We start from the raw sequence: 15,528 nt of genomic DNA, 5'->3' as shown, positions 1-15,528 counted from the left end.
ATGGGGCCTGTAGCCCTTTTGTTTTGGCCAGTTTCTCCCATTTGGAATGGGTGTATTTACCCAATGCCTGCACCCACATTGTATCTGGGAAGTAACTAACCTGCTTTTGATTTTTCAGGTTCATAAGGGAAAGGGACTTACCTTACCTCAGATGAGACTTTGGACTTGGACTTTGGGTTAATGCTAGAATGAATTAAGATTTTGGGGGACTGTTGGAAAGGCATGATTGTGTTTTGAAATGTGAGGACATGAGACTTGGGAGGGGCCGGGGTGGAATGATATGGTTTGGCTGTATCCCCACCGAAATTTCATCTTGAATGGTAGTTCCCATAATTCCCACATGTCATGGGAGGGAACCAGTGTGAGGTGTCATGGGGTGGGAATCTTGGCAGTGGTTACCTCCTTGCTCTTCTTGTGATAGTGAGTTCTCACAAGATCTGATGGTTTTATAAGGGGCTTTTCCCTCTTTTTCTCAGCACTCACCCTTCCTGCCATCATGTGAAGAAGGACATGTTTGCTTCCCCTGTCACCATTATTGTAAGTTTCCTAAGGCCTCCGCAGCCAGGCAGAACTGTGAGTCAATTATATCTCTTTCCTTTATAAATTACCCAGTCTCGGGCAGTCATTCATAGCAGTGTGAAAACAGACTAATACACCAGGTTCTACTGGAGTGTGCCACATTAGATAGTGACAGCCTGACACAATCATTCCCTGTCATGGGAGGGATAAGCACAGAGGAAGCGTCACTTCAGCAAGGTTCTCTGTGGATCTGGTGTACATGGGACCCCTGGGAAAACCAGGACCCAGACTGAACACTGATCCCTTTTTGCTTTGCAAATGAGTTTCAATTTTTGATGGCAATTTGGGCATGTCTCTTTTTGAGTCACCTGTAGCTATGGAGTCCTTCCAGGGGAGGCCCAGACTTTTTAGTGAAGAGAAAAACCATTCCTAATTTGCCCCTTTCATATTCCAGATTCCTGACTCACAGAATCAATGAGCATAGTGCAATGGTTGTGCAAGTTGCTAATTTTCCATACTTCAACAATATTAGTCAATACATTTACCTTGTCTCAAGAGAACAAATTTCCCAGAACATACTAGAATGATACTGGGACCCCAAGGGAAAAAAAGATGAGAAAATTGCCCAAACTCCTTCCATCTTCAAGTTTCCTCTCTGCACATGTGCTTTTGTCTTCTGTTTCTGCAGTTCAACTTCTTCTCCTCTTTTGGACCATAATGTGAGTGGAAGAGTTCTTCCTACAACTCCCATACACACCTGCTACAGGTGTAGCTAGTCACATGTCACTTGAAGGTCCCCTGCCCTAGCCTGGGTCAGGTGTCCATCCCAGACCCAGTCCATGTGGTGAGGCTGCAGGGCCATGCTATACAGACATGTATTGGAACACAAGAGGTCACTAATGCTAAATGAATGTGGTGCAGGGAGGACAGAGGGACCTCGAAAGGCATTCACTATATTCTCAGAAGCAGAGCCCTTAGAACAGATGCTGTTGATGCCCCATTCCATGTTCTCTTGGCCTATTACAATTTGCCAACAGTGGAGGAACACAGTTTCCTTCAAGGATAACAACGTCTGACCTCAGTTATTTGTGTCTCTCCTCCTCTGCTTTCTCTAACACCAGTGATATTTGCTTTTTTTTTTTTTTTTTTGCAGATGCACAACCCAACCTTGAAGTACAGCAGAACTAACATTCCCAGGGGCAACCTTCAACCAATTTAAGCAAAAGAGGATGGGAGGTGTTGCTAAATGTACAAGGGTCCCCAGCCCTTAGGAAGATTCTGACATATATTCCACAATTTCATATAGTTTCTTACAGTGTCCGGGGTGGGACAAGCCGAGTTGTTCATATGGTGACTCACTAATGAACTCTTTATGCCATTCCTCACACAACTGGCTTTCCCCCTTCTGTGATTCACTAGTTCTGCACTTGTGTTTCCTGGGATGATTTCCCAAATAAGTGGTAGCTTCAATAGTGCTCATCCCTCCATACACATCTAGTGATGTTTACTGTGAAACATGTGACAATGATATATAACATGGCAAAATGGACCTTATAGAATTAAGGTTATGGACCTTAAAATTTAGTGATTATTCTAAATTATCTGGGTGGACTTAATCGAATGACAGGAGTTCTCAAAAGTAGAAGGCAGAAGAATCAGAGAGATGCAATGGAAAAAGAACCAGAAAAACTTCAAAGACTGACAAATCCTCAATACATAATTGCTGCTTTGAAGACTGAAGAAGGGAGCTGCGAGCCAAAAAACAGCAGCCTCTAGAGATGGGAATAGCCTTCAGCTGTAAATCAGTAAGCAACTGGGACCTCTGTCTTGTAACTGCAAAAACTGAATTCTGCCAGCAATCTGAATAAACAAGAAAACATATTGTTCTCTAGAGCCTCCAGAAAAGAATCCAGCATGCAGACACATTGTTCTTAGCCTGATGAGATCCCTGTTGGACTTCTGACCTATAGAACTGTGAACCAAAAACTTGTGTTGCTTTAAGTCTAAGAATTTGTGCTAATTCATCATAGCAGCAGTAGAAAACACATACAATAAAGGTTTTGTGAAAACACTGCAATGAGGTAAACTGAAACTGTGGGGAGTACAGTGGATGTGTGGACTATTCTACTGTGATGAGTAGACTGATTAGAGTCTAGAAAAAGCCAAGTTGAAGAGTCAGCATTATTAACAAATTTATTGAACAACTAGAACTTGACAAGCACATGCCAGGTAGAGGGGATACAGTGGAGAGCAATAATAATGATGATAATGAGGAGTAGTTTTTCCCTAGCAGGCAGTCGTTGAAAGGAATATTGGTTTAACATCCACCAATGAGCAGGGGTGGATAGACCCCTTTCCAGGAGACAGAGTCCATAACGGGATTAAAAATATCCCTGTAAGCCGGTCACCCAGTGGCTCAAGCCTGTAATCCCAGCACTTTGGGAGACCGAGGTGGGTGGATCATGAGGTCAAGAGATCGAGACCATCCTGGCCAACATAGTGAATGCTCATCTCTACTAAAAGTACAAAAATTAGTTGAGTGTGGTGGCGTGCACCTATATTCCCAGTACTCGGGAGGCTGAGGCAGGAGAATTGTTTGAACCCAGGAGGTGGAGGTTGCAGGGAGCCGAGATCGCACCACTTCACTCCAGCCTGGCAACAGAGTAAGACTCTGTCTTAAAAAAAAAAAAAAACTCCCTGTATTTCTTCTAGCTCCCTTCATCCAAATTTCCTATATCACAGATAATCTCTAGGGTATTTGCTCTGCCTGGAAACCTTGATTGAAGGAAGGCTGGCTCTGGCTGCATGATCACTTACCACATTTGTTGGGTGGGCACACATCTGTTCCCCATGATTTATCAAGTATGGCCTCTAGTCTCTTTCAAAATCACGTGTCATGTGGGTACGGTGAGGTTATTCTCTCAACCAAGACACTCTGCAGAGCTAATCCAAGGAGTGCTGGGTCTAAGGCTCTGACAATCAGCTGGGAAGGAGTCAACAGGGGTGTCAACTCCACAACCACCTACAATGATCCTTACCCTGGAGCCGTCCTGGGAAAAGAACCTCAGGGCTACAGGTGGGTTCTTCCTATGGGGGAAGAATCATCGTGGAAAAGAACGGGCAAATGGCCAGGGACTGAAGCTGAACATCTCCCAACTGCAGAAATTACTGCCTGAGTTATGTAAGTTACTTAATGTTGCCCTGCCTCAGCTTCCATACTTGCTAAATGAGACTACCCAACAGGGTGTTGTGAGGATTAAAGGAGTGACATCCACCAAAGCTCATAACAGCACTCAGAGCATTTTAAGTTCTCCATTAATGTTAGTTATTGCTGTTTAGATCCCAGCTGTGTTGTTAACTAGTCATGTCTACTTTGTAGTCAATTCACTTTTCTGCATCCCAGTTTCCTTATCTGTATAAGGGGAAAATAAGGTGGTACCAAACTCAAACAACTGTCATATGAATAATTGAATGAGTATCAGTAAAGTGCTTCAGTGAGTGCCTGTAGTTTTATGGTTGTAATTGGTTGCTGTGGAGCGGGAGGCCCTCAGCTCTGAGCTGGGCAGGGAGAAGCAGAGACAAGTTACTTCAGCCTGAGGCTCCCCACTTTCATTAGCTAAGCCCGGGGTCACTGGTGTCTCTAGGGAATGATCAGCACTTGGTCAGAATTGGAGGAACTCTCTTCTTTTCACACTGGACAAATAGTCAGGGCAGTGGGCTCCAAGGTCAAAATTCTGAAAACAGGATATACAGGCTTAGAGAAGGAGATGTCCAGGAAAGTATGAATGTGCGATCCATCCACAGCATTGTAGAATGAGATATCTCCGGTCTCATAGTCCAGGAAGACCCCCACTTTCCTAGGGGGCTTAGGAAGTTTCAGGATGGTTCTGGGCTCGGTTAGAGTCCGATACTTATTCCCATCAGTCAGCCCCATAGTCCAGAATCCATTCTCAGGTGTCATTTTGACCCAGACTTTTCTCTGCACATTCTCACTACACACCCCTATATGCCACTCTTTCCTGTCCCCTACCTCCACCTCCCAGTAATGTCTCCCTGACGTGAAGCTCTCACAGCCGAGAACACAATAATGCCAATTAAATCTCTCAGGGTTGTCTGGCAGATCCTGGGGCTCCTTGGCACGCTGCACACTCCTCTGGTCCTCAGAAACAAGGAGGATGGGGTTTGCTGTTTTTGGATCCAGAATCACATCCGCTGCAGAGAGTTTGAGGAAGTGTCCATGGGGTCAGTCATTTTTCCTGGATTTCAGAGCCTCAGCATGCAAGGCCTGGGCCATGCTGAGGAGGCCTGAGTCCACAGCCTGGTGTCCCTAGCCTGCCCTAAATGTGACTCTTTCATCGATATCAGGAGAGAAAGCCCCAGTATCTTGTGTCCAGAGGGGAAGAGGAGGGTGAAATGAGGGTTGTCTCAGCATCTGCCTAACCCAATACCCTGATGCGGCCTCAGGAAGCAGCAAGGATCCTTTCTACGTTTTTCTTGTTTCCCTCCCCACATTGACTCTGCCCACTAATGCTTTATACTCAGAGGTTAATTTTCAACCTGCATTCGACCACTCATGAGCTAAATGAGTTCCCCTTTTCTGCAGTCTATTTTTCCATACATACAATTTATTTAGCAAAGGGGAGCCTCATCTGAAGCATTTCCTTACCTGAAAAATGGGGATAAACAAATGACTCTCTAGCGCTGTAGAAGGCAATCATGTTATTTACGCAGCCCACAGCAGGCCATGAAGGAAGCTCCTCATCTTCCTGATAGCTGCAAGGCTGTCTCTGTGCTGGGCTCTATGTGGTACCTTATATGCCCTAGATTCACCCTCCACCCTTCAGCTTTCTCCACCCTCTTCTGGGCCCCAGGAATCTGTCCTCTAAAGACAGTGCCACTGGGCTCCCTTGTCCTCTGGTTTGCTGTTGGGTTTGGCCAATGGGAGGCCCTGATAGGAGATTGGAAGGAGAAAGAAAGGAGAGACACACCGTTTAATTTCCTGCTTCCTCCCTGCCAGCAGCAGCTGGTGCTGCTCTAACAAGGCCTGACGACTCTTCTCAGGAAGCCCTCTCTTTGAGCTACTTCTTACTCTGGGTTCCAGTAACTGCCTCCCCTCCCTAGCCCTCCCAGGCTAGGAGTGGAGACAGCTCCCCACTGTTGGGAATCACGGGGGCACTGCACTTTTCCTTGTTGCTTTCCCTTAACCCTCCTTTCCGCAAACCTTCAACCACCCAGTTTGAACTCACCATCTCCTTCTTAAGGTTTTTGACCAAAGGATATTTATTATTCCTTCAGTCTTCACCTCAACCCCCACAAACACAGATTGAAATCATCACCTAAATATGTGGAGGCCAAAGCTCAGAAGCATTAAGTTTTTTTGAGAAGGCACTGGCAGTAGGTGGCATGAGAAGTCTGGGAAGGACTAAGTTCTTTGGGCAGGCATCACCTCCTCTCCTTGGCATTTCCATCCTCACTCTCCCTGCAGTATTACTCAGTGTGTGTCTCCTTATCCTCAGCTCCACCCTTTATGTGTCTTCCTTCCCAGGAAGGTCTGAGGAAGTGCAAGAGATCTAATTGCCCTGGTTCCCTGGGCTCTCAGTGGGAAGGGTCTTGGAGATGGGCCCACTTTTCAGATTGGAATTTAATGTCGCCTACCCCAAATTCTCCTAGTCATGGGAGCTTTTCTTCCCCAAATCACAACAGTTGGAGAAGTAAAAAGGAAAAAGGAATATAGTCCCTCAGGTTGTTGGTCCAGGGAACATACAGTGATTTACTAACCAGGCTTGAAGAGGGCCTTTTTCCAGTCTGAAAGGAAGGAGACACAGATAAGGAAAAGGTCAGTATTCTTGTACTTTTCCCCACTGCACTCTCCCCTCACTACATGTTTTCTCTCCTTTTCTTCAAAGTCTCTTCCAGGGTCCAGCCTCCCTCCCCTACAGCTTTGATGGATCAGGGGTGGCACCTTCTCAGAAATGGTGGGCTCTGTTCCCTCTCTCATGAAGGGTACAGGCTGCATGGCCAGGCTTTCCAAGGGGGTGTGCAGGGTCAGGAGTCTCTCTGATTCTCCAGAAAAGCAGAAATCAAACCCCCACAACACAGAAATTGAGTCTTTGGGTTAAATCTGATCATGCAAATGAGAACTTCAATGGGTCACAGCAGAGAAAAGGTTGAAATGTTCATGGCATGTGTCCCAGCAAACTCAGAGAGCATCAGGCTCACTCACCATTATAGGCTGAATGTCTCTCTCCCCCTACAATGAAAAAAAGATAGAGATGTCACCTGAACTTGCCATTTTTTATTTGGCCCCATTCCCTTAACTTTACATCCATCTAATCTTTTTTTTTTTTTTTTTTTTTTTTTACCACCTGTACCTTCCTGCTCTGCAGGTTCAATTCTTTCTACTGTGCCGTTCTTAATATCAAATCCAGGAACATCAGTCGAATGCTAGTGACATGGCAGACACTGCGAGAGTTCCTTCCTGATGGCGTTCAGCTGATCTATTTGGAATGTATCTATACACCTGTACCTGGGCATAGGTGTCTCCATGTCTATATGCACACATATATACACATATATATGTGTATATATGTATATATATGTGTATATATATATTTAAATGTGTGTGTGTGTGTGTGTGTTTGCAAGATCCTTCTATATCAACCTAATTTCGTACCTTACTCTGAAAAGAATTTGGGAAATTTAATGAGCAATTTCAGGGACTAGTGTTTGAAGTCAGAATAAATTGGTACCAACTGAGCAACTGTTCAAGCCACTCTTGTTTATTAAACACACTTTTCTCCCTCTCTCTTTTCAGATTTTCTTGTTCTTTATTAGCTTTTATTCTTTTTCTTCTCTGGAGCCTATAGATTATGTAAAATGACTAGTGAAGTTCCTGCCATAGAGAATGCACTTCATCTACCTCTTCCCCCTTCCTTTACAAGTGTGCCCCTGGATATTCCTCAGTGCTTTGCAGGGCTATAGTGTCTGTGGCCCCTAGTAGAGAGAAATTGAATGCATCTTTTCTTCAAGACCAGTCGAGAAAGAGAAAGAGAGGGAGAAAGAAACACTCCTCCTGGGTGTTACTCCAATCAGCCACACTCTTTTTCTTTTCTTTTTTTTTTTTTTTTTTTGGCAATGATTAGGAATTGGCACGTCTATTTTCTTTCCTTAGTCAAAGGGATCTAAGACCACTTCCCAACCTTGAGGAAAGAGTTAAGAGTGGAAACTATTCAAGCACAGACAGTTATAGATTCAAATTCAGAGAAAATGTCAGAGGCACTTACGAGACGCGTACTGGATACTTCTCCAGCCTGCAATGGAAGGAACAGGGAAGATTCATCAAGGCGCGTAAAGCAGGGACAGGAAGACATGCCTGGGTCTCTGGGGGAATGGGAACTTACTGAGTTCCTCCAGGAGCTTCACTGGAAAATAAGCAGAGATAATAATGAACTGTTACAGGTGAGGGGGTTTTCTAAAAATAAACCTTAAAAGCAATTGAGCTCTGGGGTGGGGATGGGCGTGAGGTCTTTGGGCTTTGGCCTATAAGCCAGGGGCTCAGATAAACTTCCCAGGGTCAGCTACCTCTTGTGCTCTGTTCTTGCTTCATTGTGCTCCATGCCATTTCTCTCAACTCTTGCTCTCTCTTTAACTTTCTGAACAGAGTCTTTTTTTCCTCCCGCTGTTGCCACAGGAAGTAAACAGCTCCCCCAAGAAGCAGCAGCAAGACAGGCAGGGTCCCTGCCAGGGCGGCGATCCAGCTCTGGGCGCTCCTGAAGAAGGGGTCTGTGAAGGCAACGGCTGTGGGTCATGGGGGCTGGGGGCACTCAGCCTCCCCTGACTGCAGCGCCCCAAGTGTTAGCTGCTCACCCCAGGTCACAGGGCACGGAATCTATCTCACCAGGTTAAATAATCTTTCTCATCCTAAGATCTCAGAGGACAGTGGGTAAGACTTTGATAAACCCCCACTAGAGGCTGCTACTGTTACTTCTCTTGAGATGTCTGCCTCTCATGTGGAAAGTGAGTGACTTGAGGATATCAAACACATTTGTTTCTAATTAAACTTTTTGATAGGTAACACATGTACATGGTTCAAAAATACGCATATAAAAAGTCACCCAAGTCTCCCATCCACCCAGTCCTCCCTCCCACCCTCCCTTTCTTAACTTCAAATTAGTCTGCTTAATATGATGCTTAAGAACAGGAACTTTGGAGCTAGAGGCCCTGGGTGTCAATGCTGGCTCCTTTAGGTGACTAGCAGTGTGACTCTAGACTAATTACTTAACCTCTCTGTTCCTACTGCCCTTCTCCTGAAGTTAGAAGGATTAAATTAATACTTATAAAGTGCCTGACACCTAGTGAGTGTTATGACATTACTTGTTAACTTAAAAAATGTAAATAAAAATATATTCTTGCTTTTCCTCTTATTTGCACTAAAGATAGCATTCTATACACACCACTCTGCATTTTGCTCTTTCTGTGTAAAGTTAATCTTGGAGGTTTTTCCGCTTCACTATAGAGAGAATTATCTCTTTTTTCTTTCACAGTTGAGTGGTATCCATTGCATGAAAGTTCCCCAGCAGTGAACATCTGCATAGTTTCCAACCTTGTGCAGTCATAATCAGTGCTATAAAAAATAACTTTTTACCTGGATCATCTCATACAAATGCAAGCTTATCTACCAAATAAATTCCCAGAAGCGGAATTTTGGATCACTAAAGATGTAGTTTGGATAGATATTGCTATATAGCCCCCAACAGAGGTTGTGCTAATGCACACCAAAAATACAAGTCATCCCAGCAGATGCCTAGGAGTCACAGCCTTCCTACATTCCTGTCATAACCATGTGTTATCAACCAACAAAGATTTGTTTTGATTTTTGCCAATACCATAAGTGAAAAATGATTCAGTATGTTTCTCTAATGAATGAGAACGAACACTGTTTTGTGGGTTATTTCCTTTTATGTAAATTAAATAATTTACGACCTTTGTTAAAATTTTTTACTCAGTTTTTAAAATCTTCTGTCTCAAGGAGATTAGCTCTTTCTTTATGAGTTTGTAAATATATATGTATATATGTATATATACATATATATATATATTTTTTTCCCCTTTTGTCATTTGACTTTACATACGCAGCTTATCTTAACAATTATCCCCTAATTCCAATTACTATTATACTTCTGACAGACAGGAAATGTTCAGTAAATGTTTGTGTCATGAACAGCTTTATGGAGGAGAGAAGCTCCCCTGGTGCAAGGAGGAGCCTCCAGGTCCGTGCTTTCGGCCTTATATTCAGTGCAGAGAGACCCAGGTTGACTGCAGACACTAACACCTCCCCCTTCATTCAACTGCCACAGCTCAGCTCAGAAAACCTGAGGCCAAGCAGGTACTGACCTGAGATGGATATGCTGGCTGTCTTTTCCAGGCTGAGGAGGGAACTTCTGATGGTACAGGATACACCCACCCCGGAGCTGCCTCTCATGATCACAAATGCTGCTACTGCATACAGGCCCACTCCATCTGCAACCACAAGTGCTTCCACAGCCAGGATGTTCTCTCCCTTGTCGTTGCTCCACTGTATTTGGGGTTGGGGGTACCAGCCAGTGGACCTGCACTCCAGATGAATCCCTCCATCCTCGTAACCCTTCACGTCAATGTGAAGATCAGAACCCAGTGCTGTGGAAGGATGAATCAGCCTAAATTCTTGAGAGCTCCTGTATCAGAGAGGGTCTCAAAAGGAATCATGGCACACTCACATTCCATAATTCAAGAACAATTTCATTTTAGAGCTGCTTACAAAAGTGTGGTCCTGGTGAGGAGAAAGCTACATGAATGAGTGCAGTATCCCAGGGTCAGTAACAGTGGGGCTATTCCCACCCACCCCAGTTACCAGAGGGAGGAGGAGAGGGAGCTGTTTTGAAGACATAAAAGAAGAGATTTATGCATTAAGGACTTTCTTGAGAGGGGCAGTGACCTTTGGCAAGGCAATGCAGCCAGCCTGAGGGTAACTTGCAGGAACGAAGCCAGGGAATAAGCACCCAGATCTCTCTTTTCTCTCCCTCCCTTCATCATCTGCTACAGATCCCGACTGACCAAACCCTTAAACAGAAGCCACAGGGAAAAGGATTGCACTAAGAAAGAAAAGAGCAGCCCCTTTATCTGGAAGCGGCAACAGGACTCAGTGTCCTCCTGTTGAGCAAAAGCAATTTCACAGAACACCAGCATCAGATGATGGCACTTTGTGACTATGATGGACCATGGGAAAAACAAGACCACCCCACATCATGTGTGAGCATAGAGAAAAACATGAACATCGTCCAAACCACAGCAGTGACCAAATATCCCCCATCAGCAATGAGGAATTGCTGCCCCTTCATCAATTACAACTTTAGTCTTACCCTGGTCTCCTTCTTCCTAGATAAGATTGATTAAGGCTCCCACTCATAGAATTAACCTGCCCACACCTTCCTGACAACATCTCATCCAGAGCAGAGGCTGTAGTCTATAAACCCTCCTCCCAAATCCCCTAACACAAGCCCAAATTATATACTAAGTCTGCTCTAACAGCTTCCTACTGAGACTCTGCCACAGTTCCCCATGATATGTGTTCTTCCTCACTGCAACAAGTAAGAAACACAGCTCCCATTACTACAGGTGTATTCTAGGGTCATTGGCTCAAGAACATTGGCAGCAGATACAGTCCTGATAGCCCAGTCTTCTAGGGCCCACAATAGCATGTACCTAGTGGGGCCACAGAAGCCATCTGGTACAGAACTAAACAGGAATGACTGTGTACCAGTCACTGAAGAGATGGTTTCTTATGCTTCCTATCCCTTGTCCTTCACTTCCCTTATATCTCTGGTGGCCAGAGGAAAGGAGTTCTTTACTTGAGCATGTAGGCTACAGCAGGAATTCTTCCTAAACGAAAACCTGTGTCTTTCTCAAGGGCCTCAGAGAAGCTAAATTGGGAGGCAGTACAGGCAATTGCTAGTGAGCAGCCAGGAGTGTCTGCAGTGCTTTTGCAAGAGGGACTCTGCATCTGCTCTAGATCCTACAGAGAAATGTTCTCAGAACAAAACCTGGAGGCTCACCTGCAACCTTCAGCTCCACCAGGGCTTTTTCATAGAAGTCACCATCTTGGAAATAACACAAGTACTTTCCACTGTCAGAGGCTGTGACGTTGTGTATTCGGAGAGCAGCCTTCCCTGCAGTGATGCCATCCCGTAGAATCGAAGTTCTCCCTCGATATGGTGCACTCTGCCTGTCTTCCACTTCCTTTCCATCTGCATACACGTTCACCACCTGCCTTAGGCTGGAACTCACCCACCTCAGCTCCATGGTCTCTGCACTCATGGTCGGGAACAGGTGACAGGGCAGATCAGCGTCTTCACCCACCATGGCCAGGATGGGCCCAGAGGGTCCAAGCACAGAAAACTGAGCTGTCAGCGCAAGGGGGAAGCTCCATCAGAGGGTGTTGGAGTTGGGGTCACGAGAGGAAGGGTACTTCTCTGACAGGGAGGGCGAGATACAGAGAACCTAGAGAGGAACACAATCCTAACAGAAGGACCATTTGTCTCTTTGTGACAGGTGATCCTTCAGGTTGGGATGGACTTCCAGGTATGGGAATGAGTTAAAGGTTCTAAGAGGGCATTTAGGTAATTGTCTGCTTAATTAGGTAATTGAGATAATTGTCTGCTTCAGAAACATAAATGTGGAATCGTGGAATCATTCCCTACCTGAGCAAGGAGTGAGCAGCTGGACCAAGAAGACGGAGACATGAAAGTTGAGCAGAAGGCAGGCCAGGGAACTTGCCATTTTCATCTCTCCTGCATATCAAGAGACACCAGAAGGTGTAGGACAGACACTATGGCCTGGAAGAAGCTTTAGGATTCTGCATGGAAATGTCCACTTCCCCAGGGCTAACTCAAGTATGGTGACCAAAGAAGATCTTACCTCTGCCAAAAATGTCTGTCCTTGAGTGTCTTTACCTTTGAGTTCCAGTACGAAAAACCATCTGTAAAAATAATATCTGTTATCTGATCAGGAAATCTCGGACTCTACTGCATTCAAATATTAAAATATTTAGAATCCCATCACTTCCCCACACTTCCCTTGCCAGGTCCAAGGTTCCATTATCCCCCTCTGATTCATGAAGGACCCTCTTCACTGGATTCCCTGGTTCCACCCTTGTTCAGCTCTGTGGGTGTCCAACACTATGGACTCCTCAAGCGTCAAATTCTTGGCCATTACCACGGTCAACTTACGGCCTGGTGGCTCCTGGTGGGATCCAGGCAGACTGCCTGGCGGAGGCTCTGAAGTCAGTCAGGGGCTGAACCCACCACGTTTAATCACAAATATATTGATTAGGAAAGCTTTGAATAAGACCAGGCCTTACTCATCTTTTCTTTCTTCCCTTCATAAAGTTATTCAACAAATATTTACTAAGCACTCACAATGGGCTGGACCCATTATGGTAGAGTTAGGGACACAAAGAGGGTAGACAATAGGTAAAGGCTCTACAAGTCACAAGCTTGATGATCTCGGTCATGGGACAAAACCATTTAAACTTTAGTCACTCAAAAATATCAAGTATGAGACTTAGAATGTTCACAATTGGCCCAGCAATTCCACTTCCTGATGCTCACTTCAACAAAGTACTTGCATGGGTGCGGAGAGAAGCCTCTGTGAGAATGACACTGCCACACTATTTTTAAAGTATAAAAGTGGTAACCAACTGAACCAGCCACCCACAAGAGACTGATGAGAGGAATGATGGCTCATCCCTATGAGGAAATTCAATGCAGCAGTTAAAAAGAGTGATTTAATGTCACTAGCCTGGATAATGGAGATATACTAAGTGATCAAAAAGCACCTTGCAGAACTATACTAATGATTCAATTGAAAAACAAAAGCAAAGCTATACATTTCTGCATAACTATATATGTAAATGCCTGAAAAAGTCTAAGATGATGGATGCTACACTGAAGACTGGAGGTTAAGTGAGTGAAAGCACACTTTGGCCTTTTGCTTCCTTTACTTTTAAAATTATTGGAATGCTTTAAATTTAAAATTTTCATGTATTAGTTAATAACTAATAATTATTATGAGGAATAATAGTGACTGGAACATATTAGCTGCTCAGTAAATAGTAACTCCTCAACAGTTTCTCCCAAAACAAAGGAGCATGAAGCCTGCAGCCATAATACCAGCTGCTGTGGGTCTGGGAATGGCCTCTGAGAACAAGATCTGCAGATGGAGGTGGGGAGGGATGTAGAGGAAACAAGGGAACAGAGGTCTGTGCAGCTGGTCATGTTCCACCCCTGCCTGGATCTTGCACCCGCCATCAGACTAAACATTATAAACATTATATTTCACCACATCTTCTGCTCCTTGAAACTGCTCTTTATGCTCCTAAAGAAAAGGAGGTATTATTATTATTAGTCCCTAAGCTAAAAATTTCTCTGCTGTCCTCAGAGGGAGAACTTTTATTTTTTAGGTTATTTATTATTCATTCTTTCTACTATAGACAATTTTGCCAAAGAAAAAAATATAAAGGAATCAAACCTTAAATACTCTGTAGTTATAATCATATACTTTGCTAATGGAAGTGGAAATGTTTCTGGGAACATTTCGCCATGTACACATGGCAAGTGCCTTTAAAATGTTGTATTATTTGCCCCCAAAATTCCAACTATAAAAGTTAGTGTTGAAGAAAAAAATTTAGAGATCGATGCAAATATTTATGGTTAAGGCTGTTCAATCTAGGAAAATCTAGAGTAACAAAATGTAGAAACTGAAAGATCCAAAATAAAGAAAGAGTTTTAAAAATAATTCTGGTTTTTTATTGTTTGTTTGTTCTTTTTCTTCTTTAGGAATGGCTTTCTGAGTCAGAGTAGGCTCACAGAGACTCCCAATAATTATATATTCGTACAATGTAGTAGCTTGTAGCCATGGGAAAGCATGCTTTGGGTTTTAGGGAAATGATGAATGGAAAGAAAACCAAGTACTATCCTTAAAAGATACCAAAAATGGTTTAATAGAAGGATCCAGTGTTATTAAAATTATAAAGAATTTCACTTAATTAAAATTATGATTCCTAATGGTTACATGGAACATGTTTTATGACTGAACCATGCATTGTTTGTCTATTCCCCACCTGTTGAATATGTATGTTGGTTCAGGTTTTACTATAGTATAAATATTTCTGTAATAAACACATTTACATGTAAACCTATGAGACATATCTCTTTTTTTTTTTCCTTCTTCAGAATCTCTTAGAATAGATGCCTTGAGTTGGCCAGAACAGATTTTAAGGGTTTTTTGTTTGTTTGTTTGCCCTTTTCTGACCACAATACGTTAAGAACATGCAGTTGGAATATTTCTTCATTCATGTTGTCTCCCTTTCCTTCCACTAAATCCCAGCCTCTGCAGTTTCTTATACTTTGCAGTACTTCTCCCGTCTTTCCACGTGCCCATATGTGCATGTGCGGGTGTGCGCATGTACACACACACACACACACACGCACCGCACTCCTTTCTCTGGGCGAGTACTCTCCCTGCATGCCCACTCACCACTGTCAGCCATTCAGCCCCTGTCCTCCCAGGCATTGTGGCCCGGGCTCTAATCGACTTCCCCCACTCACCTCTTAGCATTCCCCTCTGAAAATCACAGCCTACAGAAGAAAGGCAGTTAATAGTTCTCCATTCTTTCTATTATGGTTGAATCTCCATCTGGAAGAAAGGAAAAAGAAAGCAGAGGCTGTCTGGTCATCGTGAGGAACAATAACAATCTGTCTTTGGAAGAATAAGTTTTTTGATTGGCTCAGAGGTGATGTTTCTCATCAGTTGCTGGGCAGAAACCACTGAGGAAGGCGGAAATGAAAACTGAAAGTACATTGAACTGTACACGTTGCAGAAAAATTCCAGCCCTATCTCCCTTAGTGTTTACGTTTCTCTCTTTCATTCTTGCGTGTAGGTATATATAAGTACTTCTATATATTTACTTGTCTT

At 43.9% G+C, this 15,528-nt stretch overlaps 1 protein-coding gene across 8 annotated transcripts; it reads right to left on the bottom strand.

Moving 5' to 3' along the window:
* Positions 1-2,694: 2,694 nt before the first annotated feature.
* LOC100447925 (butyrophilin subfamily 3 member A1) lies at positions 2,695-15,323 on the bottom strand. Of its 8 annotated transcripts, none has more exons than XM_054558537.2 (11): positions 15,162-15,322; positions 12,472-12,532; positions 12,255-12,344; positions 11,598-11,957; positions 9,913-10,194; positions 8,101-8,301; positions 7,920-7,940; positions 7,803-7,829; positions 6,743-6,769; positions 6,298-6,324; positions 2,695-3,171 (listed from the first exon to the last, which is right to left on the bottom strand). In XM_054558537.2, exons 3-11 carry the CDS (start codon positions 12,337-12,339, stop codon positions 2,936-2,938), a joined length of 1,266 nt encoding a protein of 421 aa, XP_054414512.2. In that variant the 5' UTR covers positions 12,340-12,344; positions 12,472-12,532; positions 15,162-15,322; the 3' UTR covers positions 2,695-2,935. The 8 variants fall into 8 exon arrangements, with proteins under 8 accessions (XP_054414512.2, XP_024103851.3, XP_063581201.1 ...); XM_024248083.3 differs by having other exon boundaries at positions 2,695-4,731; positions 15,162-15,321; XM_054558538.2 differs by lacking the exon at positions 2,695-3,171 and adding an exon at positions 4,738-5,185 and having other exon boundaries at positions 15,162-15,321.
* Positions 15,324-15,528: the final 205 nt, after the last annotated feature.

The sequence above is a fragment of the Pongo abelii genome, chromosome 5, assembly GCF_028885655.2.
Source record: "Pongo abelii isolate AG06213 chromosome 5, NHGRI_mPonAbe1-v2.0_pri, whole genome shotgun sequence".
NCBI lineage: Eukaryota > Metazoa > Chordata > Mammalia > Primates > Hominidae > Pongo > Pongo abelii.
The sequence above is the reverse complement of the archived record's forward strand: the minus strand, read 5'-3'. Positions and strand labels throughout refer to the sequence as shown.